The sequence below is a fragment of the Rhipicephalus microplus genome, unplaced genomic scaffold (genome assembly GCF_043290135.1).
Source record: "Rhipicephalus microplus isolate Deutch F79 unplaced genomic scaffold, USDA_Rmic scaffold_13, whole genome shotgun sequence".
Lineage (NCBI taxonomy): Eukaryota > Metazoa > Arthropoda > Arachnida > Ixodida > Ixodidae > Rhipicephalus > Rhipicephalus microplus.
Genome location: NW_027464586.1, coordinates 22,444,257 through 22,468,581, shown reverse-complemented (window position 1 = coordinate 22,468,581; position 24,325 = coordinate 22,444,257). Strand labels below are relative to the sequence as shown.

The 24,325-nt window shown below is 45.1% G+C and overlaps 1 protein-coding gene across 2 annotated transcripts in view; it reads right to left on the bottom strand.

Moving 5' to 3' along the window:
* Positions 1–24,325, bottom strand: part of LOC119162992 (carboxypeptidase M-like) — a 1,476,599-nt gene that overhangs the window by 772,919 nt on the left and 679,355 nt on the right. For both annotated transcript variants that reach the window (XM_075882656.1, XM_075882657.1), the window contains one exon: positions 7,532–7,704. In XM_075882656.1, coding sequence (XP_075738771.1) covers positions 7,532–7,704 — 173 coding nt within the window. The remainder of the gene's footprint in view (positions 1–7,531; positions 7,705–24,325) is intronic.

The window sequence follows — 24,325 nt, the reverse complement described above, 5'->3', positions numbered from 1 at the left end:
GGGCTGATGCAGCTAGGATTTTGTCGAGAGTTTTGCACAGTGGAGTAAGCATGTTTTCTCCAATGTGATGACCGAGGAAATCAATTTCATTCATTTCAAACTCACACTTACTGGGTCTCATGGTCAGCCCGGCAGCCTGAATTCGAGCGAAGAGCTGCCTGAGAGTGGATAGGTGTTCTAGGTCATGCTTGTTATGAGCACGTCGTCGTAGTAATGTTCAGCATCTGGGATTCTCACGGTGACTAGTCGTATCAACCAAGCGAAGACGGTGGGTGCCGTTACGATTCCGAAGGGCATGTAGCAAAACTGGTAGAGAGAGGATTTTTTCGAAAACGCAGTCTTGGGTTTCGACTGCTGGGAGAGGGGGATTTTAAGTATCCTTTAACAAAATCTAACTTAGAAAAAAGACTTCTGTTCACGGCACTAGCAAAAACGGCATCCGCTCAAGGCATGGGCTCTGCATCTGCTAATATTACGTCATTCAGGCGCGGGAAATTGACTACAAAGCGCTTGTTTTTTTTTTCGCTTTGTCCACAAGCAGCACTGGGGAATGATAGGGCGACTACGAGACTTCAAGTATGCTTAGTGTTTTCATTTGCTGTACCTTGGCCTTGACCTCCTTAGTTGTAGCGAAAGGGAACTGGTACTGTTTGACGTGGACCGGGGACTCCGTTGTTGACTCGAGGTGGCACTCTACCCAATCTGTCTTACCCGGGAAATTCGAAAATATTTTAGAGTGCACTAACATTGCTCCATTCAACGCAACGCCTCCTTTTGTTAGTCCATCAAACTTGGGCAGATTTTGATGTCCATGATCCCTTTCGTCTGCACGAACTCCAGCACCAGGATTTCCTGTTCATGCCCATTGTCAATAATCCTTACGATGGCTTGGCATTGATCTGGTGCATCTTGGTTCGTTTCACGCTGTGCATACTTTTTCAGTAAGTTGTCATAGAAAATCATCAGCCTTCTATACGACGTAATCAAAGTCCTGAATTGTCACCTGAACTTCCAAAGACCCTTTCCAATGCAGCAAGAGTTTGTTTTTGTCAGTTGGAAGTAAGATAAGAATCTCAAATCCTGGTTGGAAGGTTCAATCTCTTGACTTTTGACTGTAGTATTTAGCGTAGCGTGCCCCCGCCCTTCAGAGTTCTTCGCGAGCTATGCGGCACGTCTCTTCCAGGCAATTCCGGAGATCAAATACGTACTGGTAGGTTGTCTTTAGGTCATCGTCCATCTCATGGTTCGGCCAGACTTCCTTTAAGATCACCAGAAGTCCTCGGACAAGTCGGCAAAAAGCCGAGATTACACTCATCTTCTAATCTACCCCATGGCGTACAGAAATATATGCCCGTGGTGTGAAGCCACCCCAACACTTTCACATCACGTGGGAGTGTGCAGAGCACGACAAAGAACCCAACTCTAACGGCACATGGGAGGCATGGGAGGCGCTGCTGTCTAGCCCAGCCCTTTTAAATCAGTTGTGACTGATCCACAGGACTGAACGAAGGGCTCGCTCCAGTGGGGCCCTGGAATAGGGGCACCTCCCTGACGGACAGACTTCGCCCTTCACCCTGTATATTCATTGGGGCACTGGAGTTTTAGCCTGTCTGCATTATGTACATAATAAAGTATTCTACTACTACTACTACTGCTACTGTCAGGTGAACCTCTTTGTACAAGAACAGCAACAGACCGAGGAATCTGCCCCAGTTTTTTGGTTTCTCCGCGTACATTTGTTTAAGCATAGTCTTCAGGGTTCAAACAAAATTTTCCACCATCCCGTTGGCCATCGGGTGGTAAGGAGTGGTATGGAGTTGGCACATAGATGGAAGTTGTGCCACTTTCTTCATTTATCCGACGTAAATTCAAGCCCCGATCACTTAGAATTTCTCTTGGTACACTGAAACGGGAGAACATCTTAACGAGTGCTTCTTTGACTCATTCGGTCTCTATGCTAGGTAGTGCTACGGCCTCCGAGTAGCGCGTGACGCATTTGACGAGGATGAAGATAGAGCGGTTTCCTTGACCTGATAGAGTCCGGATAGGGCCTACTATCCGGTGCGCCAGCGAATGCCGGCTAGGACCCAAGGAAGTAGTCAGAGCCGAAAGTTGATAAACAAAACAAAAATATATTCTCAACTATGGAAGATCACACGATACACAAACATGCGCACTCAGCAATAGTTCAGTACACTATTTCTCCAATCAAACAACGACCTACGCAATACAATCTGATATACTCGAAGCAATGGACAAAATAACAATAGGCACTTCAGTGCAATTGCATGCATCAACCAACCAAGACACTTGAAGAGCAAAGAGTTTGCAAAGTTAGTTAGTCCTAAGCTCTTGGAATAATGTTTGAAAGATACTCTTTCAGGAGTCCCTCACTCAAGTGCAGCGCTGTCGTCGATCCACTGGCCCCGAAGTTTCTTTTCCTGGAAACCTCGCGTCTACAATTGGCCGCACTCCAGGCATCAGACTTCCTCCCCAATAACACGTCGGCTTACCACGCGCAGCTGCTGCAACGTGTCTTCGCTCGCTGGTGACAGACACACTCTTCTACTTGTAACACAAGCCTTCACCCCTCAGGTGGAACCTCTTTTATCACATGCTTTGTCACTGAGGACAGTAGCCTTTGCCGACACGGTGGAATGACCCTACGCAGACTTGTGCAAAACTTCCTTCAACTCCTGCCTACGCACACTGGCGTAAACTGTCTTAATCTCCTGTCGACGCACACTGGCGTGAACTGTCTTGATCTCCTGATTTTCCTTTTCCGCTGCTCGCTTAAGTACCTTTTACGCAAGAATTCCAGGTAATTCTAATTTTTTCGCCGGCGCGATGCACAGCCAAGGCTGGGAAAGGGCGAGATGCTTCGACAGCCATCTGTGACCCGTGACGGAACTCCACATCACCACGCCCCTTTGAGATCCTTCCATGGCTTGCTCGGCGGCCGATGTGGAAGGTTGGTCGGCGAAACTGCGCTTCCGAGAGGAGAGACAGCGTGCACAGGGAGTCTTTGGATTCTGGTTTTTCTTTTTTATTGTTGACCTTGACGCGTCTCTCTGGCGCTTGGTATTGTCGCTGTCACCGAACTTCGGCGGTGCGCTCTTTTATGAGCGCTCATTTGTGACAACTTGTAGCCAAGCATTTTTGAAAAATATACTTTTGGTTTCAAAGCCAGATAACAAGCATGTGTGAGAGGTCATTTTCCTGAAACAACGCTGTGGAAGACGCAATTAAGAATTTGCAAAAAAAGTGAGGCTGTTATTTTTTGCAATGGAAACAGATGGAGTTTTTGTAAGGCTACCCATCATTTTTCTTAAGAAGCTCGAAGGATCCGTGAATAATTATCAATGCTGTTCAGTGGTTTCTGGACAGGGTGTTCATCATATCTTCCTATTATCGCGTGCGAAGGCACACATGAGCTAGACTGGCAGATGCTCCCATGAGAGGTCAAAGGAGCGCATGAAGAGAGCTAAACCGTAAATGCAAGAGACACGTGTCGATGCATATTGTGGTTGTATAGATTTCTTTATTGAACGAGTAGTTATGTATATAAAGTTTGATAACTATATACCAAGATAAGTATGAAGTCCTTATATGTGCAGTCGAGGCCAGTCAGTATTGAAAATAAAGTGCCAATATTGTTAGCACCGCCTCGATTACTCTTAGCGCGAAAAAAATCACATATCTATATGACGCTGGCTAGCGATTTGGATGCATTTATTGCTGCCCGCGTTCGTTATGAGCACCACGCCTTTCCGAAATAAAAATCATTTGTTGTTCCTGCGCGCCGTGTTGTCTTCTTTTCTTCTGGAATTCATGGCGTTTTTTTGACAGAGCCAAATGCACAAACTAAAAGTAGGTTAAGTCGTGGAAGCATAAAGCGCGCCTAAATATAAGTACTTCTAAATCAGTTGGAATCACAAATGGGAAATTCCGATGCTAAGGAGAACTCAAAAAGTGAGTTTATAATCATAAGTGAGCCAAACACTCCAACTTTGTAAATCAAAATGAGCCACATTCATTACACCCGCTATGCGTGAACTATCGTGTCCAACACAAACCACGTGGTTGCCTCATCAAAAATTCGTCATTTGGCAGTTATGTTTTAGTTGTCTTTCTGTATTATTTAAAGTCACCAATATACTTTTTCTAGGGCGAGTTAGCAGCTACTCACGGGCATGCAGTCTAAAGACACAACACGAGTTTTTAGGGCACACAGATTTACTTTTCGATTTCTTCTCACTTTTATGTTTTAGGTGTTATTTTATTGGTTTTGTGTTAGAATGTTCTGCATTACACTGCCTTAGTGAAACAGGCTATGGTTGTCAGCTGTTGACACGAAAGTGGCGGGTTTGATTCCAGCCGCGGCAGTCGCATTTAGATAGAGGCGAAATGGTAGAGAACTGTTGACTGTGCCATGACAGTGCACATTAAAGAAAACCAGACGGTCAAAATTTCCGGAGCACTCCACTAGGGTATCGCTTATAGTGATGTCGTGGTTTCGGAACGCAAAAACCGTTACAATATTATATATTCGGCGATCACTCCCACTTGGTGCATTTAAAATAAAATACGTATTAATGTAACATACTGAGCACTGATCCCTAAAGAAGAAGAGGGGGTCCGGAACGGTATGGCATACAACAATCTGAAGCCCTTTTTAAGGCCTTCACTAGAGGTAAGGAACAAAAAAACCACTGCTGACAGCCTAGAATAGCGTGCCTTTTGCTTGGAAGGACCCCGCCCTTCATGTATAGCATTCGCCATCACGACCATTCGACCAATCATGGCACCAACGGGAGCACAAAAATAATGTGAAGTTAATCACCTAATAATGCTGTACCATACATTGAAATCACATTAGACCTAATTTATGAGCAAATTCAAGCCCGAAAATAACTGTTCCAATCTATTTGAGCCCGGTGATAACATTACTTCAAAATCCGAATAATACTGGGCTATGCATATTTGAGCCACGATTTGCGACTCAAACTAAACGCTCGCCACCTGGCGGCCGCATCTGCAAATGGCGTTAAAAGGGTCAGCCTTGAAAGGAAATAAGTTACCACGTTGGGTGCGTTGAGAAGCCGCCGCATAGTTCCTCTGTTTTTGCTATGCCGCGCGTGCGAGCCAGAAGAAAGTAATGTACAAGGACCATTGAAGTGTACCGCAAAGCGTGGCATCATGGTGGAAAAATTGCAAGATATCGTTCTACCAGTTCCTGATAGTTGCAGACGACACATGACGGAGAATGGCGCAAATCAGAAACATACGCATTGGAATGCAGGTGACGCACACTACGGTAGTTTGTTTTCATGAAGCGCTAACGGCGACTTAATTCTCCTCAGTGAGCACACCATCATTACGTAGCGCATGTTCATTTTTATCAACATTTGGACTTCTTTAAGCCTGGAGCACAGTTTGTTTATATATAAGCAAGCGCTTTGAGAAATTTGTTGTGTCACGTGTGTATTTTTCGCTAATGCTCGTTTTCTGCACAGGTCTTAGTGCTGCCAATTCTGACATTAAGCTGTGGTCATTTCGGGTATATACACACGCACCCAAACGCACGCGGGAGGGTCGCGCGTGCGGTTGCATGTATATATGTTCGTGTGGATAAATATCACGTCCGTGGATTCGTACCATGCGTAGTGTGCGTCCATATCTCTGATTTGAATATCAACTACTGCCTACACAAAAAAGTGAATGTCAGGAACTAATTGACCCTATTTATTATAATTACAATAATATGAATCTGCGAATGAAAAGAATGCAGCACTCCTATTACAACGGAAATTGCGATTAGCCTTATCTCAAAATACACCCAGTCATAGATGCATCCGCACTGCATTCAAGTGAACGGCATGCGTATTCAGCTTTTGACGGGATAATCGAACTCAGTGCGATACATGCGATCCGCAGCGTGAGTCGCAGCATAGTTACCTAAGCACGTGTCAAGGCCTTGCGTGTACCAGTGTTTCGAAGCTGAGAAAAAGTGTTCCCTACTTTCGGAAAGGCCTGATTCGCATGAACATTTGCCTTCTTCAACCTCGAGCTTGCTACACAGGCACTTCAACTTGAAGTAAATCGGATGTGATTTGCCGGAGAGGCTTGATGTTTGCACGCACAGCGCAACTATTTCCTGTGTTTCACCAGTGAAACTCTTCATGCTGATGAGAATGGTGTGATCCACTGCCAGCAACCTTTCACCTCAGATGAAGCAACGTGATCCGACACAACAATCAAGAAGTTCGGCACAACGTCAAGCAAAAGTGCCGCACTGACTCAGTTCAGCATAGCCATCTTTGGTTTTTCGATCAGTGTTGCCAGCGCAAGAAGCGTTCTCTGGAGTTGCGAACACAGATTTGAAGTACATAGGTGAGAGGAACATACTGGAAAAAATTTTAGCAGGCCCGACAATGTTGTTATGAAATGCATCTTTCTCTGTTTCAGCTAAAGTGCACTTGCTTCTTTTAGAAGAAAGCAACACGTTTCAAATACTACGGCTTCACTAAGTCATCGAATATCTGCACATGCGTAACAAAACTGTCACGCTTCAACTCAAGGGCCGGGAACCCTTTCAGGTGGAGGGCCACTTTGAATTAAGCCGTCACAGTGGAGGCCCGACGAAGAATGGGGTGGGGGTGGCTTTAAGCGAACACAAAGAGAAAGAATTCACAGTTGGTGGGTTCACGCGTTGCGTGCGCCTCAGGAATTTAGCCGCTCCGACACTGTGGACAGCGCGCCGCTGCTTGCCGCGCGATCGCGCTGACAGGCGAGACGCTGTCGCGGCATGCTTCACGCTAGCGTACGCGTACCTTTCCTAGCTGTCGCCGGCGTGGCGAGGGTTAGCGAAGCCCATCACGTTCACGAATGGCGGCTTCAACACCAACGACTTGCGAGTCAGGAAAGCACAGCTCAAGCGTCGGCTTTGGAAGACCAGTGACACCGCCCAGGTGTGAGTCAAGAACACCGATCGCGTTCAAGAATGCAGACGGCGCACGGGTAGCATTTACAAGACGCGAGCTAAAAAAGCCAACCGCAGCGTCTTCAATGCATCTCGCCTCCCGTGTCTTAGAGTTTGAAATAAACGTTTATCGAGTAAACGCTGCACCGAGTTTCGCATCAAACCATTCTTCCAGATTCCTCGTCGTCACCCGTTTCATCCAGGCCAAGGCCGTGCGCGCCGCTACTGCTTCGCATTCTATCAGGGTTCCTTTCGGGTAGATGGTTATTTTTATGACATGTTTTTGAAACGTCAGTTTATTTTATTTTTCAGGTTTATTTCATTAGAAAAATCACACTGTTGTTATTAGGTTTTGTTGTACTAGAAAATATTTGACTAGAATAAATAAACTATTTGACAAGAAAAAAGATTCTAAAACAGATAAATGTTCTACTGGAAAATAGATGTATTTTGCTGTACATGTAACTATGTTTCTGTTGTTCTACATTGATCTTATTTTCGAGTACCAAGTTTTTTATATCATTCTAAGCTGTGAAATTGCAGGCTTACCCTCCAGTCATGCCACTGCAGTCTCCTGGGATTGAGGCGTCAGAGCCGTCAATGTTCACCGACGGCACCACGTGCAGCCGAGCATGGTTGAGCAGCCAGTGTACATCCGGGTCAGACTGCGCATGCTCCACCATGTACTCGACCAGGTGCAGGACAACTTCACGTGTCACCACCTGCTTGCCATGATGTAATAATTTCTTGAAGAGATAGCCTCACCAAGAGGGAAGACATATACACTAGATAATGAAGTTCGCAGCTTGCAGATGACGGCGGGTTCTAATAAGCAGCTAGCATGTTTTTGCGTGCAGTTGTTTGCTCGCCACAGTTCTGTTAGTAACGTAGGATTCACTATTTAGCGTGCAAATCACGAAGTGATTTTAAACTTTTTTTCCTTTCACAGAACTGTGCTAATGTGCAAATGACGCTTTTTTGTGAGTGGTCTGAGAACTACGTCATGACTATGCTTGGCACTCTAGTTTATTCTGGGTGTTAATGATGAACATCATCGTGGGACTGCGCAACTTCTGCCGGGATTATATAGTGTCCAAATACTAGACATCATTGAAAATTCTGACAATAAAGAGTGCTTGCTATATGTATTGTAATTAAAACGAAATCAGAATATTGTAAAAATTCAGGCATACATGCAATTTAACAGGTCACAATCTACCCAGCTGAAACACAACAAAACCATCTGGGAATCTGAATGCTGAACAAATCCACACACTGGTTTCTTCTCTCTGAGAACTATAGCTCAGTTGAACGAGGCGGGGGATATGTGAGCATCTGAATTTTTTTATCGCCTATTGTTCCTTGTGTGATCATTGTGTGTGCTTGTCAGCAATTTACTTGTTACTCATTGTTCACTGTAATTTTCTTGTAAGTCCACGGATGTACTTAGCTATATGGCGTCAGTAACTTAGGATTGATCAGGCTGTTACTCTTATGGGCGTTGATGTATTTGACCGTTACATTGTCCTTGTAACGCAACATTTACGTGCGACCAATGTAACCTTTTCTTCTCTGTAACAGCTCCTGTGCCATGGTAACCAAAAAGTAACTGACGCTCGAAAATACATGAAATAGGTTTACTGTTCAAATAAAGGCATAGACAGGTAAAAAATACGCCAAACTTCCGTAGTATAAATTGTGTAGAAGAAAGCATGTCTTCAGACATGGTTTCTTCTACACAATTTCGTTGAACAGTGACAATTTTCGCAATTCATTCTTGTGCAGTACGACGAGCGAGTGGAATGCTCTTCCGTCAGATGTTGTCGATGTACGATGTATTGACGCTATTCGCCGCACTTTGTGAACTGATCATTCAATGCCTGTTTTGTGATGCATATACTCTCCAGCTGTAACGGCTAATAATTGCGATGTAGGTACCTAATAAATGAATGAATACATAAATAAATAAATAAATAAATAAGGTAAGCAAGCGACCATCGGGGAGAGAAACAGAAGCCATATGCGAGCCTTCATTACCTACACGCCACTGATAAAAATTCATACTGCACAAGAGAATATCTGCGCCCACTCTCGGATAAGAATATGCTGGTGTGTGTCACATTCTGCCACCTTACGTTAGTCGCAGTTAATCAGAAAGGCTGTGCCAACGATTATCAGTTTAACGCCCCTGTTGCAATTGATGCTGGTCGGGATCTCTGCAAGCTAAGGTTCCTTTAAATCCACACCCACGTCTCTCTGTGCTAGGGTGTTTCGTCAGAAAGGCCCTCCTTCTTTCAGTGACATTGGTAATCACAATGTGCAAGTATAACGCATTCATACGTTGGATGCCCGAATGCACAGTAATTGTGAATAACCATGCCACTTTTGCTAGTGTCCACCTTTAGACGACTGATGGTGCTAAGCAATGGTTTAACTGGCACCAATCTTCTCTAGTGTTTGGTTCGGCCCCTTCGACTTACGATGTGCTGTTCCAGCCACGACGTCGACCGGGAACGCAGAACAGTAGCTTAGAATAATAACAGAGAGCTGGAGGAATTGAGACAGACAAAACGTTTCATGACACGTCTTTTGCGTCCGTGTTGGACACCTCATCCTTTTAGAAAAAAAAAGCACATCCTCAAAAACACCACCTCACAGACACTTAGCTGCACATGTACTGGCATAGTAGCGCCACCTCTCAACGCAGCAGACGTGTGATTTTCCGTGGGTGATCTCAGTTTAGGCACTCCGTTTGTTTTTGTATATCTAAGATAACCGGACGCACGCTCAAGCTTGATTGCCTACTACTACAGATGCAAGCCTCCACAACCAAACACACTTTTTAAACTTTTTTTCCTTTCACAGAACTGTGCTATTGTGTAAATCTTGGGTATATTTATTGCAGGAGCAAATTGCAGGAGCCATTAAAATGTTTCAAGGGGTTGAGCACTGACGACGTCAGTCGCCAAGTCATTCCACATCTCTTGACCTACGGGAAAAGAATACTAGAACAAGTTGCCACGCGAGAAGAATCGACGTATGCATCTCTCGTTGTTAGTTCTGCAGAAGTGGCCATTCGGAGCTTTTAGGTATTCGTCTTTATTTGGGTTCACCAAGTTGCATGAAAGAAGAAAAAAACTTCAGACTACCTAGTTTTCGTCGGTTAGCAAGAGTTGCGACATGTACTAGGAAACACAGCGCAGAAACACTCTCCTGTTAGCATACTTAGAATAAACAAACAAGTCTGTTAGGAAAGTATGCAATCATTGGTGAAAGAAAACAAACTGGCATAATTGACTGTTGATTACCTCACCCCCAAGTAGTTTCTTTAGGACTCCACACACTTCTCCCAGTGGCACGGCTATTGTTGGAAGCAATCTGAGAAGGCCTCTTTCAAAGTGGTGCTTAGGTAAGTTGTCTTAGCAGCCATATTGTCCTCTTTTATCTCAAATGGTTATGCATTCAATGTCTTCTTGAGTTGGGGAAACAGCCAGAAGTCGGTGTGGGCTATACCAGGAGAGTGAACTCCACACAACAATCAATCCATCATACCAGAAGGGTGAGGATCTTGTCGAGCTGCAGTAGTCTGTCTTTTAGCAAAAAAACGTCTGAACCAAGTGTAAGAAATGTACATTGTCATCACATCACATCACATCACTTTATTTTCTTAAAGACCCCTCAAGGGGGTATTACATAAGGGGTGGGTATACAGTGTAGCCAGGGGACTTCACTCGGTAAGAAAGTTTGTTACTTTGTCCAAGAAGTTAGATGGATTAGTAATGGCTGCAATGGTGTGGGAAATGCCGTTCCAGTCTGTTGCTGCTCGGGGGAAAATGACGAGGAAAATGTGAGAGTGTGAGCACGTGGCCGTGACACTTGCAGTTCATGTCCGCGGCGATGAGGTATGCGCGTAAGGTAAACGATGTAAGGTGGATGACAAAGATCACTTCAATAAAATTTGTGGAACAATGATAGCGTGGCAATGTGATGACGAAGACAGAAATTGGATAAACCAGATTCCGCTTTCAGTGATGATACGCTAGCTCGGTAATAATAATTGGAATGAATGAATCTAGCAGCACGGTTTTGGACAGCTTCCAGGGCAGATGCGAGGTAGGACTGGTGTGGGCTCCAGATAGCGCATGCGTATTCCAGTTTCGGTCTGATGAGTGATTTGTAGGCTAGTAGTTTTACGTGCGTGGGGGCATGACGAAGATTGCGTTTCAAGAATTCCAGTGTTTTATTGGCAGATGCAACGATATTTGTAATATGAGTGCACCAAGATAGGTCATTGCCTGAGGTCACCTCTAAATATTTAAACGAGTTAACGGCTTCGATGCGAACTCCATAAATTGAATACGGAAAAGAAAGAGGAGCAACAGGTCGAGGGAAGGTTACAGATTTACATTTACTAGGATTTAGAGTCATTATCCATTGCTGGCACCAGTCTATGACGTGGTTAAGATCATTCTGTAAAGCATGTTGGTCGAGAGCGTTATTTATAGTTGAATAAATGACGCAGTCGTCTGCGAACATTCTGGTGTTAGCTGAAACTGTTGAAGGCAAATCATTAATATAAATTAAGAACAGAAGGGGTCCAAGGACGGATACTTGAGGCACACCTGAAGTTACTGGGAGCGGGGAAGATGTCGTGCTATTTATGAGAACAGTTTGAGAGCACTTTGATAGAAAAGCTTTTATCCATTCGAGAATATTGGGATCTATGTTTAACTGACCAAGTTTTAGTATTAATCTTTTATGGCTATTTTGTCAAACGCTTTGGCATAATCTAAAAATATGGCGTCAGTCTGAACGTTGAGGTCAAGGTTAGTGTGTAAATCGTGAAGGAAGATGGCTAGTTGGGTTTCGCATGATAGACCTCTGCGGAAACCATGCTATGAAGGGTGAAAGAACCGGAACGAGTCTAGATGATTCATGATGTGAGAGTATTTGACGTGTTCTATAAACTTGCGAGGTACAATGGATATTGTAATAATTCGGTAGTTAAGTGGAGAGTTTTTGTTACCAGCTTTGTAGATTGGAAGGACCTTGCCCACTTTCCAATCCTCAGGTAAAGTGGCAGTGGCCAGAGACTGCGAAAATAACGAACATAGATAGGCGGCAGAGATACATTTAGTATTCTTAAGAAACTTTGACGTGATTTCATCAATGCCCGCAGATGAGGAGAGTTTGATGTTCTCAATCCGACAAGCTACACCACAGACAGAAAGAACAACAGGTGGCATTTTCGATTGAATGAGGCCGGAGGGAACTAAGAAAAAGACGTTTCATTCTCTATGGTACAAACAGATGAAAAACTGCGATTAAATTGATAACACTCAGCATCGGATAAAACCTCATCGAGCAAATTCGTAAGGCTTACTGTATGAGCACTGTGAGGGTTTATTACTTCCCAAAATTTCTTAGGATTATTTCCTAATAGTTTGGGAAGTTCAACATGAAAAAAGAGACGTTTAGCAGTTCGAGTTTCTTTCAAATAGGAATGTTCTGCTGCATAGTATTTTTCCCACGAGTGCGCACTGTTTACAAGTTTAGCTGCACGGTAAAGCCGCTTCTTTTTGTTTTCTAATCTTTTGAGCGATGTTGTGAACCATGGTTTTTGTGAGTTAGAGTGAAAAGTGACTTTAGGTATGTACTTATATACAAGTTCATTTATTTTAGCTTTGTAGATGGTCCAGTTTTCCTCAATGTTTCGGCTTTGAAAGTCCACTTCGAACACAGAATAAAACTTGATTAAATCGTCACTGATTGCTTGATAGTTAGCTTTATCAAAAAGGCGAATGGTCTTTACAAATGTGTGGCGTGGAACTGACGCCAACTGAAATATGGCTTGGATAACCTTACGGTGACTAATTTTTTTGAGGTAAGTAATGGATGATAAGCATTCGGGACTGTTTGTAAGTATTAAATCCAAAGTGTTTGCCGATTCCTGCGTGATGCGTGTTGGTTCAGAGACCCACTGTGTAAGATTGCACTTAAGGCAAACGTCAATGAGTTTGATTGCTTCGGAGTTGTTTATAGTGGATAGTTGATTACACCAGTCAATACTTGGATAGTTAAAGTCACCTAGATGTACGACACTGGCGTTACTGTGAGTTGTAAGAAGCTGGCTTAGCATATCATTCAGTTTCTCTGGAAAGTATGGGCTGTTTTGTGGTGGTCTGTAACATACGCCAAGTAAGACTGTTTTTGGTCTAGCCCGACATAAAAACCATAGTATTTCTACGTCAGTCACGACAATAATAACGAAGCACGAGAGTTTCCGAGTAGCAGCAATGAGCACGCCTCCTCCTCGAGAGCCCTCGCGGTCTTCTTGGGAAATATCGAAATTTAGCAAGTCAGGGAGAAGTTCGACGTCGTTGACATCATTAGACAGCCAGGTCTCTGTGAGTACGAGCAGGTTACTAGCGGAAGACAATACAAGATTTGATATGGCCTCTCTTTTCGGTAAAAAGCTACGTATGTTTGTGAAAATGATAGAAAAGGACAGATAATTTGAAGGGGTGGTTTTTGCGTGACAGTGCGTTTTCTATTTACAAGGTGATTGCTAGATAGTGGGTTCTTTCACCATTTGGGAAGATAAGTCAAAATTGTAATGGTGCGGCCCGAAGTGTAGCGTTTTGTACCGAAGAAAAAAGGGAGCTGCTTTAGATTTAGCAAACGCAAGAAGGTGTTTTCACGCAGTACGGACTGCAGCAGAAAAATCCTCTCACACGCCGTATTCTGTGCCCTTGAATTTGCGGCCACAGGAAAAAATTGCGGATTTAGTCTTGTAAAAGGTAAACCTAACTATTATAAGACGACGTCGGTTTTCGGTGATTTTACCTAGACGGTGTGCACGGTCGATTTCCTTTGGGTCTACACTAGCGCCTATTTCATTGCGACAAATGTCAATGATTAATTGTTCCGACTGGGCGAAGCTTTCTTTTGTGATTGTTTCAAGGAATACCATAAAAAATTAGGTTATTTCGGCACGAATTATTTTCCGCTTCATCCAGACGGGCTTCAATATTGCCAACTAAGCCAGCTGTTTGCGTAGAGTCAGCCCTCAAGCTATCAATGTTGGTCCTGATTGACAGGAGCCTTTGGTAGTGGCTTTCCAAGTCAGTTAGGCGTTGGCTTACATTACTTATCACTTGTTCGGTAGATAATAGCTGATCTTTGAGATTCTTTACCTCCAAGATTAGTTGAGACTGTCTGGTGGTTAGTTTTCGCAATTCAGAAAATACGGCAGATGTGTCAGGACCAGGATTAGATTCGGTATCTCCTGCAAGTAACAGTAAACATCGAATTGCATGAGCGATTTCAACAGCAACAGCAAGACAACACCGTAGGCTCGGTAGCTGAACTAAAAGGTAATTGCTCGTTCGTTTAGTAAATAGGGAGTATTGATTTCACACCTGTGCGGCGAAGACAAAAGGATTAGTGGTCATCATTGTGGCACAGCCACCAAGCCCACGAAATGTTGAGCGCGGGTGGCGTTCTTTTATAGGTGACTGAAAGATGAGTGTTGAGGACGATGGCACCTCCCAAGCAGGACCGAGGTATGGATGCCCAACAGACAGCGCCACCGGAAGGCCAAACGCAGAGGAGCAGAATTCGGTGTCGCGTTCAGTGCGCAGTTGCGGACTCGTTGTAATGCGGGTCAGGCATACATTTCCAAGAGATGACAAGATGATCTGGGTGATTACGGGAGCGATCACCTGTGCGGCGAAGACGAAAGGATTAGTGGTCATCATTTTCGTACAGCCACCAAGCCCACGAAATGTTGAGCGCGGGTGGCGTTCTTTTATAGGTGACTGAACGACGAGTGTTGATGACGATGGCACCTCCCAAGCAGGACCGAGGGATGGATGCATAACAGACAGTGCCACCGGGAGGCCAAACGCAGAGGAGCAGAATTCGGTGTCACGTCCAGTGCGCAGCAGCGGACTCGTTGTAATGCGGGTCAGGCATGCATTTTCAAGAGATGAAAAAACGATCTGGGTGATTACGGGAGCGATCACCTGTGCGGCGAAGACGAAAGGATTAGTGGTCATCATTGTAGCACAGCCACCAAGCATGATGAATGCGCCAGTTTTTGTTTATTGACCACAACTGTGGTCTCTAGCGCCGCACAGCATCACGCAGGCAACAAAGGACATCCCAGTGATTGTCTGACTTTGTGCTATGTACTTGTGATGTACCACACCGCGGGAGTCAAATAAAGCACTCGGCATCACTTTGGCGTTGGTGCGTACTTGATGGGCCTTCTGTAGGTTTTGGGACGTGGAATTCTTTCACTGTGACGACAGGGATTTTGTTTCCGGGCGTGCCCGTACACCCAAGACTCCCCGCCAGTGATAATGGCGCTAATGAATTTAGGGCCACTGGTTGTGAAACTCACCATGTCCTGTGAGACTTCAACAAGCAGTTTATTTTGCTCTACAGCGAGCAGTTTTGGCACAAATTTTGCCGCAGCTCTTTTCATGGCCAAATTTTCAGACATATTGGAATTCGCAGAGAAAGTGCTGATGCCAACTTCTTCTGCAATTGCCCAGACAGTCACATGACGATCCCGCTTCACCACAGCGTTCATTGCGGCAATGACCTGGTCATTTGAACATGTTGATGGACCGACTGGAGCGTGGCTTGCCCTCCACTGATGTGCGGCCGCCTTTAATCCGGTTGTACTACTCCTTAATTAGTGTGCAGCTCATAGCGTCGTCGCCAAGAGCCGTCTTGATCTTCCCAGTGGTTTATACACTTAGCTTTTGCCCAGTTTCTGGCATGATTTTATACAGTAGTGCTGCTGATGTTGCTCCATAACTTTCCTTCAATGAAAAACCGAAGAAGTCTATACGTGTGAGCTCTTGCTCACCCTGGTACAATACATACCTAAAGCGACTTTCTAACAAAAAGAAACGCTTGTTTCGTGCTGCGAAACTCCAGAGTACGGAGAAACGCTGGCGCTCCTACGAGAGTGCTGCGCGAGTTTACTCGTCAGCAGTTTCGGATGCTAAGGCTAACTTTCTATCTAACACTCTGCCATCAATGCTTGTCAGCAACCCTAGAAAGTTTTGGAAACTATTACAAATACCAACGACAGTGAATTCGTACTTGTTGACTCGGACGGCCTTCCCGTATCTTCCGAGATGTGTGCAGCACGCCTGCACGAAAATTTTGTCCGGAACTTTTCAGGGTCGTCCACTTCTGCTACCGTCTCTTTACCAGCGCGCAACTATCCATCAACGTCTGTTATAGTGACTGAGGCCCATGTAATTGTAAAACTAATTAAATCACTCAGAATATTCTCTGCTTGTGGTGTTGACAACATAAACGCAAGAATCCTTAAAGAAACTAAGCATGCCTCATCTATGTTCCTGTGTAAAATATTTCAACAGTCTTTGAATGAAAGTGTGGTGCCACGCGTTTGGAAAGAGGCAAAGGTGGTTCCGCTACACAAATCAGGAAACAAGCATTCTGTTACTAATTACCGACCTATTTCACTTACTTCTATACCATGCAAACTTTTGGAGCACATAATTTTCTCTTACTTGGTCAACTTTCTATAATCAAAATCGTACTTTAGCACGTCACAGCATGGATTTAGGAAGTCATTCTCATGTGAAACACAGTTGCTTTGTTTTACCCATTCGTTACATATCATTCTAGATCGGAGTTCACTGGTCTACTGCATTTTTTTAGACTTTTAGAAGGCTTTTGACAAGATTAATCATCACCTACTACTATATAAGCTTAGGACACTTAATATTTATGGCGGCATTCTTGCTTGGATCGAGTTTTTCTTAATTAATCGCTCACAATTTGTTGTTGCTAACAACTACAACTCACCCTCTTCTCCCGTTACTTCTGGTGTGCCCGAGGGTTCTGTGTTGGGCCCTTTACTATTCCTTATTTATATTAACGATTTACCCGATGTTGTAACTTCTTCGATTCACCTTTTCGCTGATGACTGCGTTGTTTACCGAGAAATCTCATCTAATTCTGACGCTATTTCTTTGCAAAGTGACATTAATAATATTGCCAGCTGGTGTAGAACTTGGCACATAGATCTCAACACTTACAAATGTAAAGTTTTACGTATCTCACGAACTACCGGACCCCCTGTTAACTACATCTCAAATGACGTTAATCTAGAGTCTGTCTCTTCGTATAAATACTTGTGGATTCATATAACATCTGACTTGAACTGGAAACATCATATTACCTATGTTATTAACAATAGCAACCGTATGCTAGGGTACCTACGACGCAACTTTAGCCGTGCCCCTCAAGCCGTGAAACTAACCATGTATAAAACACTAGTTCGTCCAAAACTTGATTATGCATGCTCCATTTGGGATCCTTTTCAACTGAACTTGACTCACTCGCTTGAAATGGTACAGAATAACGCAGCACGCTTCATTCTATCTAACTACCATCGCACTAGCAGTATTACGTCAATGAAACAGAGCCTTTCGCTACAGTCACTTGAATCACGTCGCAAAGCATCTCGTCTCATACTTTTTCACAAGATATTCAATCATCCACTTTTGAAAGCTCAGTTCATTACCACTCCTGCCTATTACTCAGCTCGTTTAGATCATCAACATAAGGTACACGTCATTAGCTGCCGCACTAACACTTTTCATCATTCCTTCGTCCCACGCACATCCAACGAGTGGAACCACCTTCCCTCGGACATGGTTTCCATTTCAAGTCACGACTTGTTCTCATCTACAGTACAGAATTACTTACGTGATGACACGTGAAGTGTATATTGTACATATATATTCTTGTACACTGTTTGCCCCATTTTGATGATACACGTACATTCATTGTACTGCCTAACATCGAATTTTCATGTTTTGTAATTTTTATTATTTTGATGTTACTATGTTTGCTCTTGGTTATAGTTTTTTTTTCTGTACCCCACTCCCCTCTGTAAAGCTATGTGCGATTGAGGGTAAAATAAATGAAATGAAATGAAATGAAATGAAAAAAAGCACTGTGAACTGCTTCACTCAAACGCTGCGTCCTAGCGACTGACGCTATGGCAGGCGCATGAAAGTGGAAGGTCAGCTGGTGCAACAGCACTTTTTTCAAATCCATCAGGTGCTCGCAAAAAAATTAGGTCGCATACCTTTCTAACGGACCTCTAAGAGCCCTGGTTTCTATTTTATCGAATAGATTGTTCACGTGATTTTGGTGTGCGTTCCAAAATACTGCAGCATATTTTACAATCAGGTCTAATGAGCTTTTGGTACGATGCTAAGGCTCATTCACACCGAAGCCGGCGTGGCAAAGCGGGAAAGCGAGCTTTTCGAAGTGGCGAGATGGCCAGTGCGTGCACATGTTCAGACCATTCACCTCCTAAGGATGGCCGCGTGGCAGAGCAGGCAGGCATCTGGCACTTTCGCGCACGTGTCGCTATGAAATGTTAGTGCTTGTTCCAAACATAACAGTTTCTGTATAAGCTACCTTTAGGTAGCAACGTTGCGCTAACGTGCAGCATCTTGTGTTCGAATGTCTTGCGGGAAAGCCACTCACCACCCGCGTAGGAGCAACACTTCTGCTTCAGAGTACTAGGGTTGCTTTATTTATTCTTTTCGCTTTCTTTTCTTTCTATTTTTTATGAAGGTACGCAAAAGCTCAGTTGCTCTGCTCATACCTGAAAGCCTTAAATTTATGTTTACGTTTCTGGTATGTGGTCACGCCTGAAAGCCTTGATTCAATGTTTACGTTTTTTTTTTGTAGTGTTTCGAAAAACGGCGACGCCAACACGGTCCCGAAGGCGTCACTGCTCCGAACTCTGCCGACACCGTCACCAGCCGTTTGGTAGCGTGTGTTACTCAGCTTGCGACTGCTTGTGCACAGCCGAGCGGATGAGACGACGGTGAGTTAAGGCCAGGTTTAGGTACAGCAAAGAAATAGAGACGTTACAAATTTGGCACTGGCGCCGACAGCTTAGAGAATCGAAGAGCCGAGATGTCTTCTCTCGCACACTGTTACGAGGCGTACCCCGACGAGGTTACGATGGGCGCCACGAAACTCGTCGCTGCCAAAAACACCGGGCGCGCCGACTGCGAAGGGGCTCGAACCGACGAGAGGCTTATCTCGCGCATAGGTCAGCTGCTGGAGACACGCCGCAGCGCTTTTTTTATAGACACAGGGTGGATTCTTTGAGTAACCAAATGTCCAACCAAAAGCGCCGCTGGCCGTGATGTCGGAATCCTCCAATGGGGCCCGTCGCTGCGCGTGGTTGCAGCAAACAACGAGTGACGTTCCCCCGAATCGCGTAAGACTCGCCAGAATGGAAGGTGCCGATAGCTTCAACGGGCTCGCGGGCTGAGGGAGCTCGCCGTGCGTTGCGCGACAGACCGGCGCCACCGCTTGATGACGTCGTTGAATTGGTCACGTTTGGCGGGCTCAATTGCTGGCCTTGACACAGATTGCCTTTTGCCTTTTTCAGGGGCATTGACGTTCGGTGTGGACTCGCAGGTGTAACAGCACTCCCGCCGCCAGACAATGCGCTGGAAAGACGAGCTGCTTCCACGTGGCTCGGATGTCGGGCGCCCTCGTTCGCCAGGTCCCTCCAGGTTCGCCTCCAGGGCCATGGGGAAAATGCAGCTCCAGACTCCATTCCGTGAACACATCTCATTCTTGAGGACGGATCCCAGCTCCACTGGCTTGTCACCACAACTTGCCGACCAGCTTCGCTCGTCTCTTCTGACGATTTTTGTCCCAGCACCTTCGATGGTTCTGCAACTTGTCAAGAACGGTGGGCTTGTTGGTGAAACATTTGAAAGAAACATTTTCTTTCATATACCTAGCTACGTGTATATCGGAATTTCATTCCCTCTGCATCAAGAGGCACATGTGGGACAAGAGACTCTTAAAATGAGAACTCAAAAATTTACACGTACACCAATGTAACGAAATAGAACACAACATAAAGTTGGCCCATTGCGATCACTCTGGACGAGAGCGCACATCTAAGGTCGTGACGAGGACAAAAGTTTGCCCCAAATCGCCAGCGAGAAATCGAAAGGTGGAGAACGTACTAACTAAAACGCACCGCTCAATGCGTCTGCATTAGCGCTTAGCTTTCTTTTTTTTAGCGAACATCAAAGTTGTGCTGTTGAAGTATCATGCTCCGCCTCAATAACCGGCTACTTATAGGCGACATGTTATTTATCCGGGTCACAGGACAGTGGTCTGTTTCAACCACAAATCTCGAACCGGAGACATAACAGGCTAGCTTTTGAACGGCCCTCAGGAGGAATGCGCTTTCCTTTTCAGAGGTACTGAATGCCTCTTCCCTGCCACTCAGTTTTCGACCTAAATACAAAACTGGCCTTTCGTTACCAGCACTGTTTCCCTGGCACAATATAGATCCCATGACGAGATCACTCGCGTCGCATTGAATCACAAATCTCTTACAGAAATCGGGTGCCATGAGAATGGGCTTATCGCTTAGGGCCTGTTTTAGCTGGCAAAACGCATTCTCCTTTTCTGAGTCCTATACTACTTTAACCGGCTCGGACTTTCGAAGTGCATCAGTTAGAGGGCTGGCAATGCTAGAGTAGTTTTGCAAGTAATGCTGATAGTATCCAGCTAGGCCCAAGAATGCCCTTATATCAGATTTTGTGGTTGGTCGTGGATAGTTCACGACGGCGGCTACCTTAATTTCTGAAGGTCTACGCCAGCCACGCCCCACAACGTGTCCCAGGTACGACACCTCGCCGCACCCTAGGTGATTTTAGTTGGATTCAGAGTAAGACCAGCCTATTTCAACCTGTTCAGCATCACGCGTAAATGCTCGACATGATCTTCCCAGTTGTTTGAGAAGATGAGGACATCGTCAAGATGCGGCAGAGCGAACTCAGAGAGGCCTTTAGGAACGCGGTTCATTAATTAAGCCTGAAAAACAAAAGGGCGCAGTTTTCAATCCAAGGCTCAGCTTAAGTTGACGAGACATTCCAAATGGAGAAACAAATGCGGCATAGCGGCTAGCACGCTCCGTAAGGGGGACTTGACAATACCCTCGCACGAGGTCTAACGTGAAAATATAGCTGAACTGTGACACAGTTTCTACTCTTTCCTCTAGGTTTAGTACCGGGTATGTTTGGACTCGAGTTATGGCGTTAAGATGCAGTTATTCGATGCATGGCCTTGAATCTTTTCCCGGCACTTGAACAAATATTAGAGAGTATGTATAGTCACTCTCGCCTGGTACTATGACTCCCAACTACAGAATTTTAGCGATCCCCTCTTTCATGATCTGCTTTTGCACAGGGGAACAACGATACGGCTTGCCACGAATTGACTCCTCACAAGTTAGCTCGATATCGTGTTCAATCACCATCTTGTTTCCAAAACGGTCCGAAAACACTTTTTCAAACTCCGAAACAATCCTTCCCAGGTGCTTGCTCCTTCTGGACTTCACTTAACCTAGTATCTAGGTTCAACTGCTCCAAGCTTACCTCCGATTCCTTTTTGATTGCATCTCTAGAACTCAAAATTTCTGCTCCCTCTTTCTCTGAAGCATTCAACAGCAGATTTACGACCGCTTGACGTTGAACGTATGGTATCATCAAGTTACTGTTGTAAATGTTCCTCGGTCGCCTTCCCAATTTCACTTCATAATTGGCATCAGAAAGCTTCAATTATTCTTTGGCGGGCCCTTCCCAATAAACCTCAATCTTGTTCTTTTTGGACAGCCGCATCAGCATTACCTGACTACCTACTTCAAGAGCGCGCTTCTTAGCTGATTTGTCGTAGTACTCCTTCGACAACACTTGTGCAGCCTTCATGTGGCTTTCCCCAAGTTCTTTCGTTTTTCCAAGCCTCTGAAGGAGGTTTAGAACATACGCAACTACATTAAGGTCCTCATCAAATCCCTCCCACGACTCGCGTAGCATTCGCAATGGTGTTCTCAAAATCCTGCCATACACAAGCTCTGCAGGGCTAAAACCATTGTTCTCATGATCTCAAAGCGAACATAGCAGAAGGAATACACGCTTCCCTGTCGCATTTGTGCTCGTAGCAAAGAGCTCTCAGTATCCGTTCCACGGAATGCATACGCTCTACCGGATTAGATTGTGGGTGATGGATCGAGCTGTGCACTACTTTTATTCCACATTTATCCAAAAGGGTAGAAGTAAGGCAGCTGGTAAAGACACTACCATTGTTGCATTGGATTTCAGAAGGAAATCCGACGCATGAAAATTTAGGTAGCAGTGCATCCACGACATGAGGGGAATTGAACTCCTTAGGTGGTAGCGCTTCCGGGAATTATGTGGCTACACAGAGGGCCGTCAGGATGTACCGAAAACCTTGCCTTGACTCTGGCGATAGCCCGACGATATCAATTACTAGCCGCCAAAAAGGTACTGTGATAATTGGCACAAGCTTCATGGGTGCCTTCCACTTGTCCGTGGATTTCCCCGCTCTCTGACAAGTGTCGCATAAGCGTACGAAGTCTTCAATATCCTTCCAGCATTTCGGCCAATAAAACTCAAGGGAAACTCCAGCCTTGGTTTTTGTTATGCCGAGATGCCCTGCCCAAGCGTTTTCATGCGCCAGTTCCAATAGTTGGCGACGATACTTTTGTGGCACTAAGAGCTGCTCATACTTGCGACCTTGCGCATTTGTGTTGCTCCGATGCAGGAGCCCTGCTTTTTCAAAAAAGGAAACATTCTGTTTCTTTTTCCCACGTTTACGCTTTCCATTAGCGCTTTATTCGAGAGGTCCTCACGCTGCTCTCGAATGAGCGTTCCTCAATTAACCCTCGACAGCTCACTCCAACTTTCCGCTACAGGCGAGAGCATTGTACCCCTCTCGCTCTGACTCAATGGTGCCTTGTCGTCTCCTCCGCCTACGGAGACCACGCCAGTCGCTTCGGTGACGGGCCGCTCGAGTGACTGCTCAAATTATTTATTATTTATTTATTATACCCTCAAGGCCATGGGCATTGAAGAGGGGAGTGGGAGTAACAAGATATACAAAACAGAAAAAACAGAGCATGTGTTTAAATATTATTTATTTATTATACCCTCAAGGCCATGGGCATGTTATACCCTCAAGGCCATGGGCATATTATACCCTCAAGGCCATGATTCACATGGAATATTTGCTGCCTGAGGTTCCGTCGACTCGCCGCCAAGGTTACACAGATCAGTAGCCTTTGAACTTGATGCTTCACCACATTGAACAAGATCAAGCTCCTGCGAAAGCTTCCGAGCGTGCTATCGCGTGAGGGCCATGCACGCTAATTTGGAGAAGAACGATTTACCCTGCTCTTTGAGAAGCTGCTCAGAGTTATTAGAGAAAAGATAAGGAAAACAATCGGGAATCGCGACAGACACAGCTGCTTCGGTGTGAAGCTCACCGAACGGGCCTTCAATGACAATCATAGCGATTGGTAAGCAAGCACTCTGCTCCTCGGCGACTTGCCTGATCCCTACGCATTCTCCTGTAAAGTCATCCGGAGACACCAATGAAGGATGGCCAACGTCCATAGTTGCCGCTGAGTCTCGAAGTGCTCGACACGTTTTCCCATTCACACTGATTATTTGGAGATACGGCTCTAACAACCGCATGTTCTTTTCCGATTCTCAGATTGTTGCGACAGCAAACATTTGCTTACAGTTTATCGTGAATCGCCCTTCCTTTTTGCAGTTGTAGCAGATTAGTGGCTTCCGTGATTCGAACGCCCGTGTGGTATCCGTGCGTTGTTTAGGAACCGCACTCGATTTTCCGCTTCCGTTTGCGCTTCCCCTACAGTGTCCTTTGTAAGAGACCGGTCCTTCTTGAAATCCCGGTGCGGAGCGGGTTTCCGCTGATCAGGTTTCTTGGAAAAGCCCTCTTTCCTTTCATCCTTTTCAACGCGCACTGCCTGCTAGGCAAATTTCGGCGAGTATAATACTCCTCAGCTAACTCTGCTGCTTTGTTTAGCAGTACTTCACCAAGTTTGTCCTGCAGCCAAAGCTCGACATCCTCGTCGATGCAGCGGTAGAATTGCTCCAATGCAATCCATTCTACCACTTAATCGCGATCGTCATAAACGCCTTCGCCCTTGAACCATTCAATTTAATCGGCTTTAAGACGAAACGCGAAGTCAACGTGTGGCTCATTCCCCTTTTTAGCATACCGGAACCTTTGCCTGAAAGCCTCGGGTGACAACTTATAACGTCTCAAGAGCACTTCCTTAACCTCTTCATAGCTCTCATACGCTTCCCGCGACAAGCAACTTATCACGTCGGACACTTTGCCGGGAAGAAGAGCTAACAGGTTCTGCGCCCAAAGAGACCGCTCCAAAGCATTTCACTCACGGAC